The 25,390-nt window shown below is 34.5% G+C and overlaps 3 protein-coding genes across 3 annotated transcripts; 1 reads left to right on the forward strand and 2 right to left on the reverse strand.

The window, feature by feature from the left end:
• The first annotated feature begins 1,795 nt into the window (after positions 1–1,795).
• On the forward strand, positions 1,796–2,680 carry LOC110690137. Its single transcript, XM_021866964.1, has 2 exons — positions 1,796–1,936; positions 2,114–2,680. Exon 2 carries the CDS (start codon positions 2,133–2,135, stop codon positions 2,514–2,516), a length of 384 nt encoding a protein of 127 aa, XP_021722656.1. The 5' UTR covers positions 1,796–1,936; positions 2,114–2,132; the 3' UTR covers positions 2,517–2,680.
• A 725-nt stretch (positions 2,681–3,405) lies between these two features.
• On the reverse strand, positions 3,406–17,780 carry LOC110690136 (transmembrane protein 147-like). The gene is made up of 7 exons (XM_021866963.1): positions 17,607–17,780; positions 15,878–15,947; positions 15,724–15,783; positions 14,441–14,555; positions 5,187–5,302; positions 4,711–4,835; positions 3,406–4,005 (listed from the first exon to the last, which is right to left on the reverse strand). The coding sequence occupies exons 1-7, from the start codon at positions 17,681–17,683 to the stop codon at positions 3,882–3,884; spliced, it is 687 nt and encodes a 228-aa protein (XP_021722655.1). The 5' UTR covers positions 17,684–17,780; the 3' UTR covers positions 3,406–3,881.
• On the reverse strand, positions 9,544–14,273 carry LOC110690135. The gene has a single exon (XM_021866962.1). The coding sequence runs from the start codon at positions 11,599–11,601 to the stop codon at positions 10,783–10,785; it is 819 nt and encodes a 272-aa protein (XP_021722654.1). The 5' UTR covers positions 11,602–14,273; the 3' UTR covers positions 9,544–10,782.
• Positions 17,781–25,390: the final 7,610 nt, after the last annotated feature.

A 25,390-nucleotide genomic window follows, 5' to 3' on the forward strand; every position in this document is an offset into this window, starting at 1 on the left:
GGGTAATGGAAAAATTGCCTCCGGGTAAGAAAGCTCTTGGGTGTCGATGGGTTTACTAGGTCAAACTTAATTCTGATGGCACACTCGAGAGATTGAAGGCTCGTCTTGTTATGTTTGGTAATCATCAGGTTGAGGGTATTGATTACAATGAGACGTTTGCTCCCGTTTCTAAAATGGTCACTGTTCGTGCTTTTCTTGTTGTCGCTGCTGCGAAGAATTGGGAATTGCATTAGATGGATGTTCACAATGCATTTCTTCATGGTGATCTTGATGAGGAAGTTTATATGAAGCTTCCCCCTGGGTTTCATGGCTCTCAACCTGGTATGGTGTATCGTCTTCTGAAGTCGTTGTATGGTCTTCGACAAGCACCTCGTTGTTGGTATTCTAAATTGGCCGCCTCTCTAAAAAGGTACGGATTTGTGCAATCGTACTCTGACTATTCTCTTTTTACTCTGCAATCTGGGTCTATACAACTTAGTGTTCTGGTGTATGTTGATGATTTGATAATTTCTGGTAATGATTCTTCTGCGATTTCAACATTCAAGTCATACTTAAGTGACTGTTTTCATATGAAAGATTTGGGTGTTTTGAAGTATTTTCTTGGTGTTAAGGTTGCTTGTAGTCCGGAAGACATATTTTTATATCAACGGAAATATACACTTTACATTATTGCAGAGTCTGGTTTGCTAGGCGCTCGTCCGGCAGGTACTCCTATTGAGCAGAATCATACTCTGGCGAAATCAGAGTCCTCTTTCTTTTCTGATCCAGAGCAGTATCGACGGCTTGTGGGTCGTCTGATTTATTTGTCTTTTACTAGACCGGATTTGGCATACGCGGTGCATATTTTGTCTCAATTTATGGCAACAACTGCGACAGGACCATTGGGAAGCGGCTCTTCGTACAGTGCGGTACTTGAAGGGATGTTCGGGTCAGGGAATCCTTTTGAGTTCAGATTGTGATTTACATATTACAGGTTGGTGTGATTCAGATTGGGAAGGTTGTCCTTGTCGCGCCGTTCTATCTCTGGCTGGTTGGTGTTTCTTGGTGCTTCTCCTATATCTTGGAAGACTAAGAAACAGGACACTGTGGCCAAGTCTTCTTCAGAGGCCGAATTCCGCTCAATGTCTAAAACCACTGATGAGTTGAAATGGTTAAAGGCCCTTCTTCTGAGTTTGGGTGTCTCCCATCCCCGTGCTATGAGTTTGTTTTGTGATAATCAATTTGTTTTGTATATTGCGAAGAATCCGGTTTTCCATGGGCGTACCAAGCACATTGAGGTTGATTGATATTATCTTCGTGATGCGATTCAAGACGGTATCATTAGTCCGTCTTATGTGAAGACAACGGACCAATTAGCGGATATTTTCACCAAGGCTTTGAGTAAAAGTCAATTCATGTATTTACTTGGCAAGTTGGGCATTTGTGATTTGCATGCTCCAACTTGAGGGGGGGTGTTAGGGCCTATAATTAGTGTTTATATTGTATAGTTAACGGACCTATTTCTTGAGCCCTAATCTCTTGTATAAATACTCTACTCTACACTCTAATGAAACAACGGAAAATATTTTTGTGACATTATTTGTAAAAGAATTTTTTCTTATAAATAAATGTAGTCATACTAATATGGCTGGCTGACCACATGGGTATTTTGAGGGTAAAAGAGGTCAGACTTGCTAAAATTATAATTTTGCCATTTTCTTTTATTTTAGGTATTCTGAATCAATATTTCCTAACAAGGTAAAATCTCTATAACCAAGCATTCAAGTGTACCCCACCAATTTTCTTTTGGTGCTCAAAAACTTCAGCTCAATTCTATCAACCATCCAAATATCATCTTACCTTATCCAAACCCACCTTCACCACACTCTTCATTACTTAGGCCACTCCATCATTTCCTCCATTTTTTGCATCATCTCTCAATCTGACACAAAAAAAGGTCTGTTTATTACCATAAACCCAACCTCATTAAATTGTTATTTTTAATGATGTATAGTTTATTAACCAAATAATTAGCTTATCTTAAGTTTTCATTGTATTGATTCTTTTTCTTGTTACTTCATAATATTTGTATTCAGTTCTTGCAATAATATATAAGTTTAATTCCTGTTTTCAGATCAAGGGGCTAGCTAAAAATGGCAACAGCAGCAGCATCAACAACTTTCTCCTCGGCAGCAGTTCCGGCTGCTGCTACAATATCAGGCAGCAGGGCTCAGAGAAAGATGAACAAGGTGGTCTACATGAGTGGACTTAACTCCTACGGTGGTCTCAAGGCGAACAACACCGTGCTCGGTCTTGGTCAGGCAGTCTGCACCGAGCAGTGCTTTGCCAACGTTGTGAGCTCATTGAGGAGTACTTCAAGCAAGAAAGGAAGATCAGGTGGTGCTTTGACTTCTACCTGCAATGCTGCAGCTGAGATTTTCAGGATTGCCGCTATTATGAATGGACTTACACTCGTTGGTGTTGCTGTTGGTTTTGTGCTTCTGCGAATCGAGGCTTCCGTAGAGGAAGCTGAGTAATTTTTATTCCATAATTCAACTTTGAATGTAGCTATATAAAATTGTACCTTTACCCCCCTCAATCTCATGAATTGGGAACTGGTGTTCAATTTGTAAGTTCAATTACAAACCTCAAACTCCCACATTATTTTTCCTTCATATAGCGTTACATTTTCCTTTTGAGAGTTTTATTCTTTCAGGTAATTATGTCTAGGCAATTTGTTTTATCATTCACCAGTCTTTCGAATGTTGCTGTATTCTTCGAAAATTTCCAATTCTTTGCAGAGGTTATATTCTAACTGAAGAATATGTCTTGCTTTCATTGCCTTACTAGTTCACCTCAAAACACTTTAGTAAACCGCCTTAGAATTGCCAATGGCTGAGAGTCGATCATCAGCTAGTATGACCGGCGAATCAACCAATTTCCTATCCAATCCTTCAGTAAATGGTCATTGAATCACTTACCACTTACCAGTTACCAACCAAATTTTAACCATAACGTAGAGGCAATTGAGACTTTAAATGTCACACCTGACAGTTTGTAAGCATAGTATCACAATAATTAAGAGCAGATTGATGCCACTTATAACAAGCGTGATAACACCAAATTACACTGTTCATCTGTTTATACATAAATTTTTGTTAGGGACATTAACAGTATCCGTTCATTGCATTGTTCTGTAAATGTCCTCACCTGAGTACCTGACAAAGTGACAATGAAGCTGAGTATCCGCGTCATTTCAACTTTCAAGTATAATTCAATTATGATACTGCATATATTGATTCAATTGGCAAACCCCTCCCAGCAGGCTGGAGGCAATAAAATAATGCTCATTTAGTGCGCCCTCATTCGGCCACAAATGTCTCGGATTCAAGATACAACTCACAGCCTACTTAGAAGTATGATGCTGATCAGGCTGGTAGCCTGGTAAAACGCAATGCACAGTTCTGCAATAGAGATCTCAGAGCCAGATACAAGTCACTACGTCGAAGAAAAAACAAAATAAATTACACCAATTGAATTAAACATTATGCCTCCTTAATGGGCTGATTAAACATTAAGCTGAGTACCATTTCTACTGAATCAGTTCCAAATACATTGTGTATATTTCTGTTACAAAATCTTTCAAACACCAAATGCTTTTATAAAAAAGGCCCATTGATCTTCCATCTTTAAACAAATGTCTCATCCTGAACGGAGCTTCCAATCGCTGAAAAGAGCTTAGTGGCAGCAGGGACCAAGTAAAATTGCTACCAAGCCAATGTGATAAAAAAGCACCAAAACTAAAATAGGGTACATATCAAAGGCTTGTCTTTTTAAAATCAGTTCCCCTGGCTGAATCATGGTATCACCAACTGGGTAGAATAATTGGTATCTGAGCATCATCAAAACGATGGTCTTTGACATGCTGCAAAGAGTTGCCAGCTAATAAAAGCAATCACCAAAGAAGTGACCAGCTGAAAGCCAACAACTTCTGGGAATTTCCATCCCATACCTCGACGCAAATAACTGAAATTCAGTGTAGTAAAATACAAAAGAGTTAGCATATCACTGAAAAGTTATAGCATCAACATGGCAGTAGTCAGCAAGCTTCAGCAATATAAGGATTTTTGCGATCTACATTAGCATGAGTTTCTGATTTTTTTTAAAGCACTACATGAAAAAGAATGTTGAAATGTAGTCTACACAGGCTAATGGAAACTAGGCTTCTGATTCATCACAAGTGATGTACAAGAAAACTCAAAAGTGTTATGCTTCTAGGAAGTCCATTGATCTCGAATTTAACATCACTATAAACATAAGGCTTTCAAGCGGAGTTATATGTAGAATCAAAGCCTAGGATGCTTTGGGAGCCACCTGCTAATCTGCTATTTCATACTCATTCTGCAGTATCCTGATTTTTGTATTAATAGTTTACTGCATGATCTTTGTATAAATGTTGCTTCTTCCTGAGCTAACTCCACCACTTAGTATTGGGAGTCAACCTTGTTTTAATATAAGGTTCTTAGGGTTGCAAACATTGGAACAATAAGTCTTTTTTTTTTATTGATTTCAAAGTTTGTTATGAAAGCATTTCAATGGATAGAAATGCGATTATCTCCCAAACATTTTAGGTGATTAATATGGAATAGGTGGTGTAAAAGTTGTTGCAGCGAGATAGATTAATGCCATATGACGCACTTTTGAAATCTATAGAAAGTATATGAAACAAACCTTGTGATAGATGGCATGGTGGCCACTATCCCAGCACACAAGTATATTATAGGTATCAGTGTCTTTGGCTTGTTTTTCCTGAGCCACATCAAGGACCCTAATGCAGCCAGAGAGATGCACAACACCTGAAGAAGAATTGTAAATCAGCATAGAAATGATGGTGAAAAGCAGAGAAAAGCAATGAAAGGTCATTTCAATAGAAAATCCTCCACAACACTGCCCCTTTTTGTCGACCACTTCAACCTCTCCGCTATCAGTCTTCTCAGATTTTCCAAGACCAATATGACACCACTGTATTCCCAAACCAATGAAGGGCATTGTACTGTTCCTTAAAGTTATTTAGAATAATGAACATGGCACTTGTCACGGAATGAATGATTGATTTCTATTTCAAAATCCATGGGATAAAGAAGCTTATAATTTAATCTAAACTTTTGCAATGCATGTATTTCAACGTAAAAAAATTGAAATTATACCAGATTAGCATTTGCTTCAAGACCCTGCAGGACGTAATCCCATGTGAATTCCAATCCTCTAGCACCCACCCAAAGAGGCGCTAACCTATGCAAAACAGCATCTGCAAAAGCCCAGCCTGCAGGTTGAACGAAGTAACCAATCAAAAACCAAAAGCAGATGTTGAATCCAAATATCAAATGTATCACCAGCCACAATAAAAACAACAGAAGTACTGCTATGCAATGCTACATCCGCTACAGGAAAGTTACACAATCAGGACATTAACAGCATTTTCAGTTACACAATAAGAAATCCCATAACCACTGTATATTATAGGCCGAATATCAGCTTGGGAAACTAGGTTTTTTGGGACCTTAGATGCTAAATATAGGGATATAATTTTCCCCATATCCTCTGGAAATCGTAAAATATTACGAGTCTGACACAAATGGACAGCTTCAATAGACTGCAGAGGATGACCACAACACAATGACAGTATTTTAACAGGTACCTGGACAGTCAGCCAGATTGCTATGGCTAACTATTTGGACTGAATATGGCAACTCTAATTATTAGTAGGATATCCATTCTTTAACAATTACAACTAACAAGTTCAAATTGTTTCATTTGGAAAAGCCAACTGCTGAGCTGGTTAAGCTAACTTTTCATCTTAAAAATTGTAGTTAAGTAGTCCTGCTAGCAGCAACCAATCGCCTGGTTAAAGTCTTGCTCTCTTTGAACTTGTAATGGAAAACTATATGAATCTATATATGTCCAACCTCAATCCTAACAATTAACCAATTCAGAGAGACTATCATAAAATTATAATTTTACTAGCCATGAAAATGACAAGGAAGCCATTCAGACAGGCTTCATATCAGATTTCACCATATTCAAATGATAAATATGACTAATATTGGAGCTAAAACCTTGAGATAGCTGATAAGGTTGCATTTAGCATGTATAGCAACTTTTGGCCTACACATGTCTTATTTTCTATGTTACTCGGACTCTTCATTTCATTTCAAGTAACCATGTCAAACCCTCAACACTTGGACATGGATATGACACTTGGACACTTCATTTTTAGTTCACAATCATGGAATGTTTTCACAAAAATAGCCAAGTCAGACGCTTGGGCACGTATGTATATCGGACATGGCTACCTTGTCTACCTTGCCCAAGTAACAAAGCTTATATTGCTACCAATCAATCAACTCTTGTAAGACCATGTGATTGGAGGTTTCATCCCAGATCCTCCAAGAATTCTTTGTCAACAAAAAAACTTATAGATACCTCATTTGAGAACACACTAGCTCTTTCCAGTTCGTAATAGACAAACTTCAGTGATGATCTCTCCTTCAAAGCAATCTCTATTGTCTCCTCTTACCAGAGCGATAAGAATAATTTATAACTATATTTTAGGCCATTTTAACATCACATCACCACAATCCACTTCTATCTTCATTTTTATTTAGTTTCTACCTCTTAAAATTCGATAGCTAAAACAACAATTTATTTCTTTCTTTGTATTTTAACTATTCTTTTAGTAGTTTTTGCGCCATTTCTTTATATTTATTTCATAGCATATATAAAGTTTTCATAATTAATTGCACTTTCACAAGACCTCAAGGCCACACATAATCTCACACCTCTTCTCACGCTTGTTCTGCCACACCAAGACTTGAAGTCACCAATGGGAAAATCAAGTTCACTTAAGAAAAGGCCATTAATAGAAACCGAAAGTCGGTGGTCCGATTAGTTGGATGATCCTCTTTGGGCCTATAGAGCGGCATTCAAGAAAACCCTAAAAGATTATCTATGGGAAGGAGTGCCACTTGCCCTTAAGATTGGAACACAAAGCTTAGGACATCAAGACCTTGTATTTGGCCTCAAAAGTGACCGTGAACAACATATACTGGACTTACATGAGTTGGAGGAGCTACAGCATAAATTTGTATGATTTGGCAAGCTTACAAAGGAATCGCATGACAAACACATACTTAGAAAGGATTTCCAAGCGGGCGACAGAATTCCTCATTCAATTCAAGACTCAAGCTTTTCAGAGTCCCAATGGAGTGGTCCTCTCTATATGGTAAAAGTGTATTCTCATGGGTCAGTAAAAATTTGGTCTAATGAGTCAAACAGTCGTCATTTGAAGCTATATCAGAAAGAATCCCTTGTAAAAATTTTGCATCATCACCCTCAAGGATGCAAGCTTTCCTTTCTAATTGGTTTGATAGCATGACAATATCGAGTTGACGAATACAAACAAGCAGTTCTAGGCAACCCAATTTTCATATCCTTTCACTACATCTCATATCTTTCTTGTTTGGTAATTTGCTTGTGTCAATTTTAAGATGAATTGAGCTTAAGGTTCCAGGGTGAAACTTTTTTGAAGAATCAAGAGCCTTTGGTTTGGGAAACAAGCAATTTATTTTTGCTAAGAAACAAAGCCAAGCAAAAAAGGGGCGAGTAATTACCCACTGGGTGTAATTCACAAGAAAAGGGAATTTGTTAAAAAAATGAGACCTGAGGGGCAAAGGGCAGGAAATGCAAAAGCCGAGGGAAAAAAAAAAGGGTATGAACCCCTTGTTTCATTTTCACCCAAACCTTCAACAATCTCTCTAAAAATACCTCCTCGCTAAACCTTCCGTCCAAACATTGTAAACCTCAAATTTCTTATCAAAATCCCTTACAAAACTTGATTCCCCACATCATTCTCACAATCCTACCATAATAATAACATTTTTTTTTTCATAAAAAAAAGGAAAAAAAGAACCTCCATCTCCACTTTCCATCTAAGTTATGGCTTCTATTTTAAAAGGTTTTAGGAAAATTTTGACATCCCAAACAACTTATGGAGGAAAGTGAGTAAATTGAAGAGCAATCCTATTGAGAATTCAAATTATTACTTGTGGAAAGTGAATAAATAAAATAATGTGGAAAAGAAGTGATATTCATCAAAGGAGTCATTACAACCATGCCACAATCAAGAGGAGTTCTCCACGAAGCCTAGTACCCAAATTAGTTTTGTAGTCCTAACTAATCACCCATTATTTTTGCTAAGGAGGAACAAAGAGAGAGATTTTCTCATTGATCCTCCCTTTCCTCCACGAGTTGTTTGTGATCCCAATATTTTCTTAAAACATCGTGATTTTCTTAATACCCTAACTATGGTAGGTAATGGGGATGGTGGTTAAATTTAGGTATTTATCATTTGCAATGTAATTTTGTGTTAAAACCCAACGACCTAATTTCTGCCCAATCATAGGATCCCACACACCTGATTTTCTACCCAAAAAAGGTGGGTAATAAAGGCTTAACTTGGGGTAGGATTTGAGAGGAAAGAGCAATCACATTGGTTTTTAAGCCTAAGGAAGTTAAGATAGCAGGTTCAAAGAACAAGACGATTTCCATTTTATCTAAAATCTGATAGTACTACAGTAACAATATACTCCAATATTTTATTTTCTAAAAGGGTTGCTCTCCAATAATTTAAATTTTATTTTCACTTAGCTTGGAGATTTTTCCTTCTATCATCAGCTTCTAACTGTAATTCAAAGTATCAAACTTTATTAAGTCATTTATAATCCCCTTCATTCCCTGATAAATTTTAAATTTGAGAGACTGTAGCCTCTAAAATGTTCTTTTATATCCAAAGCCAATAAGCACCGATAAGGGATGGATCTAAATTCCACATATAAGAACAATTATGCATTTACAAGGTGAATAAAAATAGATGCTCAAAGCAGGATGAACCCCTTCCTCACATATTTCCAATGCATCAGTACATGTTGATCAAACACATGTATGAGTAGAGTATGGGTACGTATCCAAGATCCAGAATTGTCAAGGTTAAAGATTTCAATAAGACAATGTTTTAAGACAGGGCACAATTCAAAAGATATAGCATTTATTAGACTGTGCTTTAAATAAATTAGCCCCGTTCGAATGACTATCACATGGATCTTGCCACTATTTTGTGATCTTTACCATCCTTGAGAACAATAAAAACTCCCTAGGATACAATTCTGCAAATAATTAATTCTGTTTATTGTTTCAGAAGTAAATAAGCCAAAATATTGATCTGTATTATCCTCAGATCCAATGATACAAGGAACGAAATTCGATACGAAACGCGGGACGGAAACGGAAACGGGAAACGCTACATTGAGTGAATCGGGAACGTTGGGTGTAGTTTAATATATATATATATATATAATAATCTGAAAGGACCTTTTACAAGCAAATGTCACTGGTGTGTTATTAGGTTGCTAATCTAAGTCATCTCTCCACTTCATTTCCTCAAGTCCAAGTGTTGAACTTTCTAGAATTGAAGTCTCTGGATTAATGTCCCATTTTCTAAAAGGACCTTCTTTGTAGTAGCTTGTAAAACGAGAAATTAGCCTAATATTGCAGTGAATAAAAACCAACTTGTCAGCTCTAACAGAATTTAGTCGGTTTCGTTTGGCATTGTGAATAAATGAGTATGTGCTCCACACCCTCTCTGCAGAAGAACTACTAATGGGCTGTGACAAAACTTTAATGGCAATTTCAGCTAATTCGGGTGCCTCCGATCCATAAGTGGACCACCAAGAAATAGGAGACATTGTTACAGCATCAATTTTGGCAGCAAGTGACCCAAAAATACCTTCCTTAGCTTGGAATTTAGCCAACTGTTCACGGAGTAGTCTTTTTTCTTCTTCACTCTCCCCTATTTTATCAAATGCCTTTAAAACACCATCAACAACTTCTCTGTCAAAATTTGGTGCTCTCCTAGCCTCCCCTCCCGGAGCCGGAGTTTCCAAGTACTTTGCATCATAAAAAAAGGGTTTAGTGCAAATCCTAAGCAATGCATGGGAATGTTCATTTTTTTCCCATCTTGATAACAAGATCTCACTCATTTTGTCACTGTCATCTTTATGCTTGTTTTCTTTCATTACATCTCCTATCTCCCCAATCATACAATCCATCTTTTCATAAACCTCACCCATCTTTTGCCCTTCACCATCAGCAAATTTAATCATCAAATAAATTGGCTTTGTGATTACCAAAATATTATCAACTTCCTCCCAAAAACCTTCATCACTAATAGTGGCAGCAACTTCTTTCCCTAACGCTCTTGTTTTTTCATCCCCCGAAGTAATCCAATCTTTCCAAGCCCGCATGACTATAGTAGTTGCTAATGATTCTCTACATTGCGATAGTCTTTTCAACAACAAATAATGAGAACCAAACCTAGTTTTTGCTACTTTCAGTAATTCCAGTCCAGATTGTGATTTAAAAATGGCATGAGCATGAGTATGATTTAAAAAATACTTCACAATATTTTTCCCTTTAACATAAGTTTCACTAACCCATGGAAAAGCAGTAGCAATGTCTTTAAAAATAAGATTGAGTGTATGCACCACACAAGGGGACCAAAAAATGTGCGTATGTACCTTCTCGATTTCTTTTCCAGCAGCTTTGCAATTGGCTGCATTGTCAGCGATAACTTGCAAGACATTTGACGGCCCAACTTCTTCAATTGCAGTAAGTAGATAGTCAGCTATGGCCTTTCCTGTTTTTTCCACCCCCGTGAAGTCGTCCGCGTATAGAAACATAGAACCACGACTAATTGGATGCAACCACGTTAATTAGTGGTTCACGCTTCACATTTGTCCATCCATCTGAAATGATTGAAGTTCCTTGTGTAGCCCAAGTGTCTTTAATTGGAGCTAATTCCTTCTCCACATCCCGCTTGACTTCATCAAGTAAGGATGTTCTAGCTCTATCAGCCGATAGAGGCTTGTAGTCCTTGGGAGCATGAGTCAAGGCTTTTGTCATATAAGAAAATTCTGGACTTCTTAGTACATTGAATGGAATTCCATTAGCACAAAGAAAACGAACTATTGCTTTGTCAACCTCATTACGTTCAACCATACCAAACGCATCTTCTATGGGAGTTTTATTAGTTCCCGGAACTTTATTTTTTATTGTAGATTTAGATAATGATGGGGAGATACCTGTCAACTCAACCTCCTCAACTTTCTTTCTTATGCTTTGAAGTAGTACTCTATTTGATAGCATCACAGTACATCGACCAATCTTTGGTTTTTTCCCAACTTGAGCACCAAAAAAATGTTGGTGTACTCTTGTGTATGAGCTTCTGTATGTTTTCTTGCAATGGTTGCAAGACCACCTTTTCGTTCCTCCAGCATTTTTCCCTTTCTCTCCCTGAATTGGTGTAATTTCAGCTAATAGAGGTTTTTGCTTAATCTCGGAAGAAACTCGTTGATTTGGTTGATCTTCTGTATCTAACACCTCTTCCCCTTGAGGAATTTCAGTTTCCAAATCATTGTACTCTTCAGGTGAAGGTTGATTTTGTGGTTGATTTCTTTGTGAAGTTTCAATGGAAACTCTTTGTTTGGATCTATTTTTGCCAAATGCCATTTTTTGTACCTAATTTTTTTGATAATAATGATTGGTTGGAACCGTAGGAATGGAGATGTGTTTTGTATACTAAAGTAGACATTGAATTTATAGAATTGTAGAATTTGGGAAGATGGAGTTTGGATGTCGTTTGAACTTCAAGCTCTACAATAAATGAAAAGAATGCTTTGGCCTTTCGGAAAGAAGATCAGAATGAATTCATTAATTGAATGCACCTCTTCCTATTTCTTCTTATTTCCTTTTTGTTTTTTTTCCCCTAGTATTATAGGTGTATGACGTGTATCACTTTTTTGATATTTTTATCAAAAAATGGACAATCCAATTTATGTGTCGTATGATCATGTTTGCAACCGATCTACTATCTCCGGTACATATTATGTATGATCGTATAAATTATAATCAAACCGCGAATTGGAACGAGCAAACCAATTACGTACAATATATAATGTATATAATCTAATCCTTTTTTTATCGATCATTCTTACTATGATCCTATTACGTACAATAATATAAGGTATCATAGTGTAGGATCATATCCTAGTTGATCGATTAGTCATAGTATGATATAACCTATATGTGATCCAATTTATCTAATCCTTTTTGATCGATCATTCTTACCATGATCCTATTACGTACAACTAATTAATGTATCATAGTGTAGGATCATATCCTAGTTAAGTTGATCAATTAGTCGTATTATGATATAACGTATATATCATCCAATCCCTTTTTGATTGATCATTCGTACCATGATCGTATTACGTACAATTTATAAAATGTATCATAGTATATACGATCTAATCCTTTTTTATCGATCTATAGCATGATCCTATTATTATTCAGATTATGGTCATTAAACGTAAACGCAATCATAGTATGTACACTCTAATTTACGTGTTATATTATGAAATTTTTTTTGACCGGTCAATCATAGTCGAGGTTAAGTGGAATTCTTGTCTCTTAGCCCTCTATAATACAATCATATTATTTTTGATCGTTTATTCAAATTACTATGTATACGTAATCATTAAATTAAATTAGTATTCTTTTTTATCTATTATTCGTAGTTTATATAATTATATTTTGTAATTATTATATTATTTGTTAGACTAATCACTTGGTAACTCATAATCTCATATAAACTTAGCATCTTTGCTGCCAAAATCCCGTAAAAAATAGTTAAAACATTAATCACTTGCAAGTTGTCCTTTTCAGTTTTCAAGACTTCAAGTTCCCAATAAGCTAGTGTAATGAGTAGGAGACTTAGAGACTAATGACATTAGTAAAGTTTAGCACAAAAAAAATGACATAGTAAAAACTCAGTAAACTAAAAAAAGGTGTAAATAATAACTTTATATGAATATATATTCCTATTTCCTATACTGAGGGCCCCAATATAGTAAGAAGTTCAAAAAGAAGTTTTGTCTCATGCGTAATCATAGAATAAAAATGTGGTATCGGTCGCGATCGCTGAAACGGTCGCGGTGTCACGGTATCGGAAATGATGCGTTGATCGCGGACCATGTTGCGGTCATCGCGGTAGAATTTTTATTTTAGAGTTATTTAAGAAAAAATATTTTTAGATAATTTATTTGTATTTTTAAATAGATTTTTTGTTATTCAATATACTTAGATTAAATTTATCATTAAATAAAAAGTTGTATAGTAGTATAGTACGGAGTTCATAGTAATTATATAGTGGAGTAACAATTCTCAAGAAAAAAATAAAAGTAAAAAGGAGAGGATGTGTTGTCAAAAAGTCAAATATATTATTTAATAAAACTAAAGTGGAGAGCATCCACACAGGTGTCCACCTCCTTTTAATTAATAACAGTTGTCCCACTTAAAAATTGCATCGTTCTTCTCAGTTTTTCACTTTCAACTTCGCTCTCTATTTCTCTATCACGCGCGGTTGCTATACGCCGGAAACAATGGATTCTGCCACAAAAATCCAACCACCACTCACGAATTCAAGCTTTTTCTGGGCGTTTCAACTTTATAGCGGCTGTATCATCTTCAATATAGAGAGCGAACAGTTGTATCATCTTCAACCTCGCGAACTCGCCATTATCAAAGTATCAAACACTGTAACCCTTCAATTTTTGCCGCTATTGACTCAGAAATTCGACCTTGCTGAAGAAGAAAAAGGGAACGCTTCGACTACGAATTGAGTCGCGAACCCTAGCGATTTGGGTCGCGTTCGTTCCGCGATTCGGTACGAACGACTCAGATCGCGATTCGCCTCAACGTCCCGCGTTCCCTGTATCACTGCTCATATCAATAATTTGGCTTATTTTGTTTATTGTTTCAGAAGTACTACATAAATTCTAGGGTTTAGCCTAAACCTAATCACTGTGTAATCCATACTATCCTCAAGATCAATTGAAAAAGTTTAACTCATTATTAGTGACCCATGTACAATCTATGTTCTTGTTTGTTGATGGGATTTGTGATTCAAGATGTTTTTTTATATCTATGTACAATCTATTTTTACACATTTGTGGACAAATGTGGGATTTGTGATTCAAGATGTTTATATGTCGGGTAAAAAATCCATACCCAAGTGAAAGTCCTATATTTAATGTAGGCTCCAACATTACTATTTGTTAAATCAATACACAGCTTTACTACATCTTTTAGATCAAAGAATTATTGAGAAAGCTGAAGCAAAAACTATATAAATCGAAACATTATCTGCCAATAAAATCAGTAAAAAGCATCTAACACAAAGGTCTTCTAATACTAAGAAGATATTCTATTAACTATAAATATCTTATTTAAAGTTATAGAGCACACAATATTGACAGATAGAATTATAGTACAGTGTGATATAACTAACCAAGACCGACAGCTTGAAATTTGTGATTTTGAGAGATGTTCCTGTGTGTTAGTTGAGTCAACGCAAAGTATAGACCAGCAACATCAATAAAACCGATTGAAGCCTTTAATAGCTCCTGAAAAATAAATGCAAAAGTAGTTAGCTTTCTATATCAAACTTAGATCTAATACCGATTGGAACTTTCTGTAAAATGCAGAGATCTAAGATTTGGTGTCCAGATTTCAGAAACTAAATATCCAAGTTGATTATCTTTGCAGTAGCAGAGTAGATTTTAAAATTAATAAACATCAATTCACCAGTAGTTTTTAATTAATATCATACACAGTTACAATTGTTGACAGTACTTGCATTAAGAAAATTAGAGGAAAAGGAAGAGAAGAAAAAAGAAGACATTCATCCTCCCTTGGTAGGACAGAGGGGAGGGAAGGGAAGGGGAATGGAAGGATTCATTTTCCTTCCCTCTTTGGTAAACCAAATGCTTCCAATACTGGAAAGATTTGGAGGGAAAATATAATCTTACCTTTTCCCTCCCCCTTCTTCTTCCTTCCCTTTCCCTTCCACTTTGCTTTTCAAACAAACCAATACACTTCCTAAGATACATTTGCCACCTTAAACTCTATTCAATATGTAATCAGAAAAACTCAAAAATAATAGAATCTCCTAAATTAAATCCTTGCAAGATTAAATTCCTGTTTTTAGTACCCAATTGGGCTTAAATCCTCGTCTTTCAATGATTTTAGTGGAGATATAGATTAAACAGGATTCTTCATTAATTTGTTTGATTGAAGTGGGAATTTAAGAGGATGAGATTAGTAACAAAAGGGCAGAGGAGGGGGTAGGTCAACAGAGAAAGGGAAATGTCTTGGAAAATGAAAACTAAAAGACATAACAAGAAAAACATCAAGCTATATGATGGAATCTCTTAAGTTGGTAGCAATAAAGTTATTAATATAAGTTTTTAAAAAATCACAAAGAATACATAATACATTCATTGTTTCATGTATAACTGCAAAACATGTTACATTATTAATATACATGAATCTCGTTAATCAATAAAAAGTTAGAAAAAAAGAAATATATTTAAAAGCTTGAATGCAATCAACAAACCCAACAAACAAATAAAATTATTGGTGTTCTTTCCCTCTACTTTCTTGTATCCCAAACTATATTTCTATTGCATAAATAAGTGTGCCTCAAATAAATACAAAGTAGAGAGGGGCACAACTCTGCACAAGTATTTTCATTAAATTCTTAAACTTATGGAAGAATAAGGCAGAGCATACCTGATATGGATCAAAGTTTTCGCTATCTGATACCTTCAGAAATGTTGCCAAACATACAAGCTGCCAAGTCATAGAAAGCATTAATAATCAAGAACAATAAATAAAATCACAAATACCCTAGTAAGAGAAACTGCTACTGGTTATGTTAACAAACCTTCACCAAAGCTGCCACGAGATAAACAATAGCAGTCTTGACAGAAGTTCCAAATGTGTCGTACTCAGATCTATTAAAAACAGCAACACCCTAGAATAAATACAAGATCCAACCACAGCAACCTTTCTGGATAAAAATACTTAAACCCAGTTCAAATTGCTTATATAGTTTAGCATGCTTGACAGATAATATAAAATGAACTAACAACAAACTAATGACTTCTGATTTCCGACAAAAGCTGTTCTAAAGCACTTGAAATTGCCATGATATTTTATTTGCCCTATATTCCAGCATATCATATAACCACTAAGCTTATCATAACCAAAAATGCTATAGTAAGGGTGTCAACTATTTACCAATTTATACGGATAATAACACCTCTTTTGGGCTACTTTTTATATGCCCTTACAGAAATCAGATTCCAGTTTAAGAAAAAGCATGTTTTGCCATTTGCAACTCAGATTCAATCAACCACTAAAGCAATCTGGCCAGCATGAAACTAAAAAATTACACATTCATGATCTAAAGCACAAAGTTGTTCCAACACTTTACGAATTTGGAATTCCAATTTCCACATCAGCGCTCTTATCTGATTCTCATAGATAGTATCAGCCAACACGCACAGCTCTAATACATTGTGGTATGGAACTGAAATCTCATTAGATCCTAGAATATTTTTTTCAATTCCATTTTAGGAATGACACACCCGCCAGTTTTAAATACATCTCTCTTCCCAATAACAAATTATATAATCCCTGCACCCTCTCTCGTTCAAAAAAAAAAAATTAATAAACAAACCCATAACCACTAGGTGTAATCTACTTTTTCAATGAAACAACAATTGACAATCAGACTATAAACAACCTTTTATCACCTAAAATTTTGTACAAAGATGAGAGTCAACATGTTTATGGGACGTAGGAAGTGCTATGTTAGTTAAATCAGTCACATAAACTTGTGTATAACTTCTAGTAATAAAACCCTTGAACAAAGACTATCCACAATAGCTCAAATTTGCAAAGCCAGTTACCAAGACTTGTCATTCATCCATGACTTGGAAATGCAAAGCAGTGGAATACATTATGTCAAACATTGTTTTATGGTTCATTACCTCAGCATAGAGGAATGTGAAACCTAAAGAAGTCAATCTGAAATTGCTCATAACTACTCGTATATAACAACTTATCGTATATACTAGTGTAATTACCAAACTAGGGGTATGAGAACGAGTACAGGAACTCAACTCGCTATCTGTTAAATATGTCCAAAAGAGTACACTCAGAAAACAATTCGATGGGGTTTAGCGAATTAAGTAACACATTAATAGCCAACAACAAAACATAAATTGAAAACAAAATCTTCTACAAAGAAACCCTTGATTGAGCAAATTCATACTGAAGTGTATGTTGACCAACAAGAATGCAATTCGACCAAATTTTTTATTTTTATTTTTCAATTCTAATAAGGGTTTAGGTCAACCGATCAAATGTGTTACATATTAGCAGATCCACAACTTTAAACAAAGCTAATGCAAATACAGATTATACGAAAAACAAAATTTATACAATGCTAATTTTTGTAACAAATCATAAAAAATACAAGTCAAATTTGATAGCAAAAGAGATGATAAATTTATCTAAGATCTAGGATTGCAAAGTATATATGATCCAGAAAAGAATTGACTGAGAAGATAAAGAAATAATTATGGTTAGGGATGAATTGGACTTACAAAGGAGTGGCGGAATAATAAACGAAGTGAGGACCGAATGTCAAGATCGCACAATTGAAAAAATGAAACATCGTCATCTTTCTCAAACTTTTTTCTCTCTCAATCTCTCACTATCGGTCTGTAATATGTACTCCAGAGAAGAAGATGGAATGGAAGTAAGGTTTTTTTATTTTTCAGATTTTACCATACAAAAATAACCTACTTTTTAAACCATCTATCATTAAAAAAAATAAAAAATAAAAAAAAAAGTTATTTTGTAAAAAAACTATCGAAAAAAGACCCAAAAAAAATAAAATAAAAACAAAATCAGCACTATTTTTCTTTCTTTTTTTTTTTAAGGCAAATTCAACATATTTATCACTAAGAAAACCATTAAAAATATAAAAATTTATCACAAAGAAATCCATTAAATATAAAGTTATAAAAATAATTTATTCAAGTTTTGTGCCAAAATGATAATTTTTAGAAATTTTTGGGGTCTAAATTTTGCTATATGGATACGTTTTGAGGACAACATTAACAACAAATGATTGAAACTCCGTTTTACATATTAAAAATACCTCGATTTACATGACATATGTAAAATGAGACATTTTCAATATTTTTATCGATTTTGTCCTCAAATCAGGACCTTTAGGAGCAAAATTGACCCCAATAAATTTTAAACAACATATTGGAAAATTTATCATTAATAATACAACCTTTTAGTAGTTGTTTTTTAAATAAGACAATCTTTTGATTATCCTTTAATATTACAACCTTTAGGGTCTCAATTTACAATAAGTTTTATATCAGACAAATTAAACTTACGTTAATTTTATTATAGGACGGTCAATTTAAGGGTAGCTTTAATCCTCCGTTCTTTTTTTACTGCACCATAAGGGGTTTCACGTTTGCCAATGCATTACTTTGGCTATTAATATCTTTAATTATACTTTAGTAAAAATTATAAAAAAAATTGATATTTGAAAAGTAGATTTCAAGACGAATCTAACGAGATCTCTACATGACTATGTTTTTCCTAATAGATAAATCACAAAAGATGGTCAAACAAGATTAAGTGAATAATGTAAAAGTCCTTATGGTGCAATAAAAGAAAAACGGAGGAAGTAGTTTTTATGGTAGTTGTTGACCTTTGAAGAGTTTTGATGATGATGAGAAAAGCAAACTTCAACCAGTGAGGTTTCTGTAGTGTAAGATTAGTTTGCAGGTGAAGTAGACTCAGGGAGAGGAGGAGTAATCTGAGCATATGAAAAATACAAGAGAAACAAGTGAAAGTATGAAAGAATAGAAGAAGAGTTCTATAAGGAACTAGACTAGTGATCTTTAACAAAAACACAGAGAGAAGCTTCCTAACATAAGCAGACAACAAGCTAAACTTACCAACTTGGAATGTGTTGAAGACAATAAGTGGAACTTGTGCTGCGACTTCCAGCAAGATGCTGAAGAAGAGAAGACAACATGATTCCAATCCTGTCTGCGAAGATCTCATGTTCCTGTAAGCTGTTCGATGAATGCAATCTAATGACAAGCTTGAAGACTTTTATTAAGGTTTGTGATAAATTTATTTTCTTAGAATTGTTGTAAGTATGTGATGGACTAATATGCATGAAACCTATTAAAAACGTGATAAGACTTAACAAGTTAATACAACTAGATGTTTTACAAAAGATAGCTTTATGTTTATGAAAAAGATTTATTAATGATTTTATCATGTAAAATTCGTTTTACAAAACTAAAGAAATTTACTCTCTCCTTTCTCCTCCTTCCTCTGTCCTAAACCCTAGCCTCCATTATTTTTTTTTTAAGGGGCTTCCATCAATAGTAATCAGTGGAAAGCCTTGATCCTTGTTTCATTAAAAGTTTTTTGTAGGTTTATAATAATGCTTCCTCCTTTTGGGAGAAACTTTTCTCCCTCGAAAGAAAGGGTTTCCGATCTCTTTCGAAAAACAAGGCTTTTTCGACCTCTTTCGAAAGACAAGGTTTATCTCCTCTTTTCAGGGGAAAAATTTCTTAGGTTTGAACACATGATATTAGATCTAATGGATTGTCGTTGGTGAAAATTATGCGAGATTGCAAGGATTATCAAGCTTTCGAATGCATTCAAATGAATCCGAAAGAAAACATCCTCACATCTTTACAGGATCGTTGGATGTCTCTCCAATTAGGCTGTATTTTCTAGTGATATAAGTAAGATATGTTCCATAGTACAAGATCTACTTGATGATCATACTTTTACGAAGGAAATTTTTATTTGATTCAATATGTTATGCATTAGTTAAAGTCAAATCTCTTTTGTAAATGTTGTATGACTTTTTATTAATAAATTTTTTTTACTATTAAAAAAAAGTACTTATCTTTTTCTAAACTTAATCCTTATTCAGTTTTGCAAATGATTTTATAAAATGATACATTTCTACTCAGCTAGTTAAAGGGATTTTCATTTGATTTTATTTAGTGTTTATCTTTTTAATAAAAACCCTACTTGGTGTATGAATGTCTCCTATAAATAAGGGATTTCAGATTCTGAGTAAAGGGTGAGTTTTACGCGTGAATATCTCTAGAGCACTTAAGAGTAAGTTTGCCAAAGTTAAGATATTTATCATATTAGTTTCGGGTTTCATGTGTAGCTTTCCATCCGATCACATATTAGAGTTTAACTGTTTGTGTTGTTTTAGGATTTAGGTATGACTTTATATTGAAGACACAATGAGTGAGCTTCGTGTGTGAAGCTGTGAAATTTGTACTCTAGGAGTACTATATGGAACTTAAGTTAGGGACTTAGGTTGACTAGGAATCAGGTAGCAAGTTCAAGTTAGAACTTATGACAAAGGTTTGATTATAGTAAGTTATAACTAGCTAGGAGTGTTTAGCCTATATTACAGTGAATTGGTTGTGTGTTTAAAATCCCTTATGGTTGAGGTTTTACTTCCAATAAGGCCATGTAAGGTTTCCTCATAAATATTGATGTGTGTTTTCAAGCTCTTATAAGTTTTGTTTTAATTTCCACGAAAAGTAGGCACTTATGAACCCACTACAATTCACCCCACTCTTGTAGTAGTTCATCACAACTAACTATATGTTTAACCCCTTTAAGCGTAACTTTTAAATTTAATGAATTTGATTGTATTTTAATGTGTATTTTCTAATAAATACATGTTATAAATGCTAATATGATTAATCTAATACATTATAAGTATATTTTTAAGACTAAAATTTATGTTAAGAAAATGGTAATTTATATAGTATATAAGGGTAACTTTATATTATAATATAGTTTTAAGGTAACTTTGACCTTTTTTACAATAAATTAATGAAAGTCCGCCTTAATTAAGAGTTTATGTTCGATTTTAAACAAGATAAAACCGGATATGACATGTTAAACTTATCATAGGCCCGAGCTATACCCCAGATCACTATAATTTGTAAGTTAGATAAAACTAAATTTAAAAATGTAGTGTTCAAAAATATTTAATTATAAGTGTATAAAAATATAATAATTAATTAAAGATTAATAGGTGATAGTTTTTATCTATTTTAATTTACTTAATATAATAATAAATTTTTGTAAATAAAATAATAATTACTTATGTAAATATTACAGAGTACATTGTATAATTTCTTAATTGTCATCAAATCTAGAAAATTAGCATATATGAAATCAATAGCCATTATTAGTGTATGATAAATGTCTTAATGTGCAATTAATTAGGAGTTATATTATAAGAAAAAATTAAGCACAAAGGTTACACATATGAAGAGTTTAGAGTAATGAATGATGACACATAGTGGTCATGTGGCATCTAGTCATATGAAAGGAACGGTGACGCCGGGCGGTTACATGTTGTTCCCCTCCAACAGCCCCCTTACACTAGACCCACAACTGAAAATTGACAGGATCTAGTCGTATCACCTAATAAAAAAAATACCTAAGTCCTCTAACTAAAGTAGACAGGGAAGTAGGGTCGAACCCACAAGGAAACAAGTCTTTCTATTCCTAAATAATTAATATAATCTAAATTATCAAGTAACCAAATTATTTTTAAGGGTAATAAAATAAGGTAAAAATAAATAAATAAAGCTGATAAAACTATGGAGAAATCGATAAAACAAAGCGTAGGATCATATGTTCATCAATATATAATATTCCAGTGTAAAACATAACAATTAATCATCAATGCATTAATTAACCAGATCATAATGGGTTTTCTCTACGCATTACAATCACAGAATTAATCTGCCGGTATTAAATCGCATCTCTCGAATCTTGACTTCACACTTTATAAATTAACCAGCCTATTGAAACTAAGCCTAAACATCAATTATCATCTGTCGAATCTAGAATCAATATTGCATAACTCATACAATTAAGCCTGGACAAATCTAATTGCATAGCATTAAATAAATCAATAGAAAACTAATCAAGCATTGACAATTAACAATAATATATTACCCCTTCATATTTTTTAAGAATCCCAAGAAACCTAGAAATTAAACTACTTACACATAATTAAATCTAAATTAAACAAAGCAGTAAAACAAGACATGATCAATCAAAGCAATTAAATTACTAAAAATAAAAGGGGAAGAAATCGTTACCAAAATAAATGGAAATATGAAATTGCATAAAACAAAATTGTTGCAAGAACAAAAGTATTAACCAAAAGCTTAAAAACTAAAATCTGGAAATTAAATAATGGAAAGACGTCCCCAATCTCGCTTAACAAAACTGTACTTATACTTCAGCTAAAAATCCTAAGCTTAAACAAAGATTAAAAATCGCTAAACATCCTTCAAAACACACGTGCCTGGTCGGTGCCATCTTGCTTGGCCGGGCCCACCTTCGAGCGATGGCCTTCTAACATCGGGCGCACATCAGGGAAGAGGGGTGCTTCCTTCTATTTGCCTCGCCTAGTCGGGCGCGCCTCAGGGCGAGGACTTCCTCGGTCGGGCGAGCTCTTAAGCAACATGGATTCCTTTGATTGGGCTATTTCTTGGCCCAATCCGCATTTCCTCATCGGGTTTTTATAAATTGGTCTAATGCCTCGAACTCTTCTTCTTCACCAAGCCCTTAGTCACCGGTTTGACTACTCCAACGTGGTTTTGGGCTTCGAAATGGGGTCATAGGGATGCAATCCTAATCTAGTGCTCATAATGGATCCAATAAGTCTGGGAAAAGCTCCAAACCTGCAATTTCCTCTAAAACGATACCAAACTACGAAAACACTGGAAAATGCATATTAGTAATAAAAGTAGCTCCGTAGAGCAAAAAATACTCCTAAATATGACTAAGGGATGAGGGTAAATCACGGCATAAAATAGACACATGAAACTCCCCCAAGCCAAACCTTTGCTTGTCCTAAAGCAAAGATCTCATCAATGAACAAATAAAACATACTTCACCCAGCATAATCAATTCAAGGCAAATCCAACAAATATGCATCAAAGTCAACCAATCAAATCCATCCAACTACTCATCCACCATAACAATTGTCAAACGAAGCAAACCACGTGTATATGGAATTCGACTAGTGGTCACACACTCTTCACTCTTTTATGTGGCGGATATAAAATGTATCCGATCGCTCACCACCCAACCCCGACCCTTTCTTGTGAACAATGCCCACCTAATTCACAACAGTCGTGTGTTTAAAAATACAAGCACTCAACCTAGTTGTTTTGGGTAAAAATTACCCATGCCACGTGGACCCGCCAATAGACGACACGTGTCAGCCCAAGATAAGGCCAAAGTGGACCTATCCCTATTTGACACTGTAGGGAATATTTCAAGCATCCCACACTTGAGCCCCACCGTGATCATACACTCAAGTATGGTGGCGTCCTAAGGGAAGGAAGCTAGAGCAAAAGAGTCGCCAACAAGTTTTAGGAACTTGTAAACCGTTCACTAGATATTCGGGGATGAAGTTACAAATCCAACCTAAAAGAGATTGAACCTGCCCTAAATAGGCCTCTACTTTATTCTTCTCATATTCATGTGCGCTTTCAAACTAACATACAATCAATATATTAATCCTAAACCTGTTTAATCTATGTTGGTTAATATTAATGCACAAATAAATCTATTATTAGCGATCACTTGAATCAAAATCACATTAGCTAAATAAAATTATTAATTATCTTATTAAGCGTAATTTCAAGTGCAAACTCCTTTTAAACCTGCAAGAGAGGGCGTGATCAAGAAATAACAATAATATATCAAGCAAAATAATAATGACGATCATCATAATCACAATCTCAATAAAGCGTAATAATATTATTAGCAAGATCTTAGGCATGATACTAACAAGATTAATAACAAATCCTAGCATGTCACTAAACAATAAAAAATCAAAACTTTATCCCTAACATGATACTAACATGATAGAAGAAATAGGAAACAACTTAAATATAATACTAGAAAGCAATAAATAATATCCTATCAAGATACTAAGAATTAAAATAATCTAAGCATGCTTTCTAAAGATATAAAGCAATAAAAGAACTTAGTTTGTTGCCTCGTATCCCTTTATTTCACAACAATACACACGTTAGTAACTTTAATAAAAATATTAAATCAAACAATTAATTTAAATAATTGAAATAGGGATTTGGGACCAAACCCTCAGAAATTATTAACTTTCACGTCTAGGGCAAAGGCAACTTCAAGTTTGGTTATGGGCGTCTAAGACTCGTGAATGCGGTATTGTATTTCAAAAAGGGAAGGCTTAGAAAGAGGGAGAAAGAACAAGCTTCTAGCTTAAAGAGAGAAGATAATATAATTAAATGATTGTTGATGATTGTTGGTGACTGAAAACGGGGAAATAACGTCCCTATTTATAGAGGAAACATCCGGAATGCTTCTAAAAGAGTTAGAATTTGACTCGAAGTAAAACAGACCCTATCACGACGCAATAGAGCTATCACGATGCGACATGCCCTATCACGATGCGACATGCATCACGATGTGATAGGCCTATCACGGCGCGATAGGCTCTCCGCAGTGCGATGGCTTGATCAGGATAAAAATCCCGTAAGGAGTCCTTTTCCCAATATAATTAGGAAATTAGACTCCGTAATTATCTTAATTTAAAATTAGTTTTATCTTCTAAAACACTTGTTTTATTCCGAATTAAATTCCTTATCTTTTCTAAATAATATTAAAAAAATATATAATTATTAATTCTAACTCCATTAGAATTTAAAATAGCCTTCTAGATTATTCTAGAAAATTAAAGCAATTCCTAATAAATTTAGAAATGATAACTAATGGGCCCTCCACTTGATCATTGAGCCATATAAAACAATTTTGGGCCTAATTTAGTATTTTAGCCATAACACCCTCATTATTTATTGGAATTGGGCTTATAATATATCGTTAGAAAACTCTTTTCAAGCCCTATCCAACTACACTATTATTGGACCCATATTATGGACTAAACTAAATTGTACTGGACATTTTCCATAAATAAGGTACAAAAAGAAACATTTTCAAAAATAGAAAGAAGTATTTTTTATTAAAAACAAACGCATCATGAAACTTTTTCACATTTCACTTTACTCGATAATCAAATGACGTGAAAGATATTCATCATTGGGTTTGGTTTTTGGGGAGACACAATTAGATGTCTACAGAAGCCCCCACTTTGACTAAGTTTGGAGAAACGTAAGTTTCGAAAACAAAAGTCAATGTAGCGATAGGGACGGAGAATGATTCGGAACTTCTGCGATCCTAAATCATTCTTGCAACGCCGATACCTGCAAACTAGCGTTAGTTTGAACAGATA

The sequence above is a fragment of the Chenopodium quinoa genome, unplaced genomic scaffold, assembly GCF_001683475.1.
Source record: "Chenopodium quinoa cultivar QQ74 unplaced genomic scaffold, ASM168347v1, whole genome shotgun sequence".
Taxonomy (NCBI): Eukaryota; Viridiplantae; Streptophyta; class Magnoliopsida; order Caryophyllales; family Amaranthaceae; genus Chenopodium; species Chenopodium quinoa.

Coding starts and splice junctions, on each gene's coding strand:
- LOC110690137 (XM_021866964.1), top strand. CDS start 2,133: ATGGCAACAGCAGCAGCATCAACAACTTTCTCCTCGGCAGCAGTTCCG.
- LOC110690135 (XM_021866962.1), bottom strand. CDS start 11,601: ATGGCATTTGGCAAAAATAGATCCAAACAAAGAGTTTCCATTGAAACT.
- LOC110690136 (XM_021866963.1), bottom strand. CDS start 17,683: ATGACGATGTTTCATTTTTTCAATTGTGCGATCTTGACATTCGGTCCT. Junction 5,303..14,440: donor ATTTCAAGCTGTCGGTCTTG/GTTAGTTATATC, acceptor TTCAACCTGCAG/GCTGGGCTTTTGCAGATGCT. Junction 4,006..4,710: donor ACCATGCCATCTATCACAAG/GTTTGTTTCATA, acceptor ACTGAATTTCAG/TTATTTGCGTCGAGGTATGG.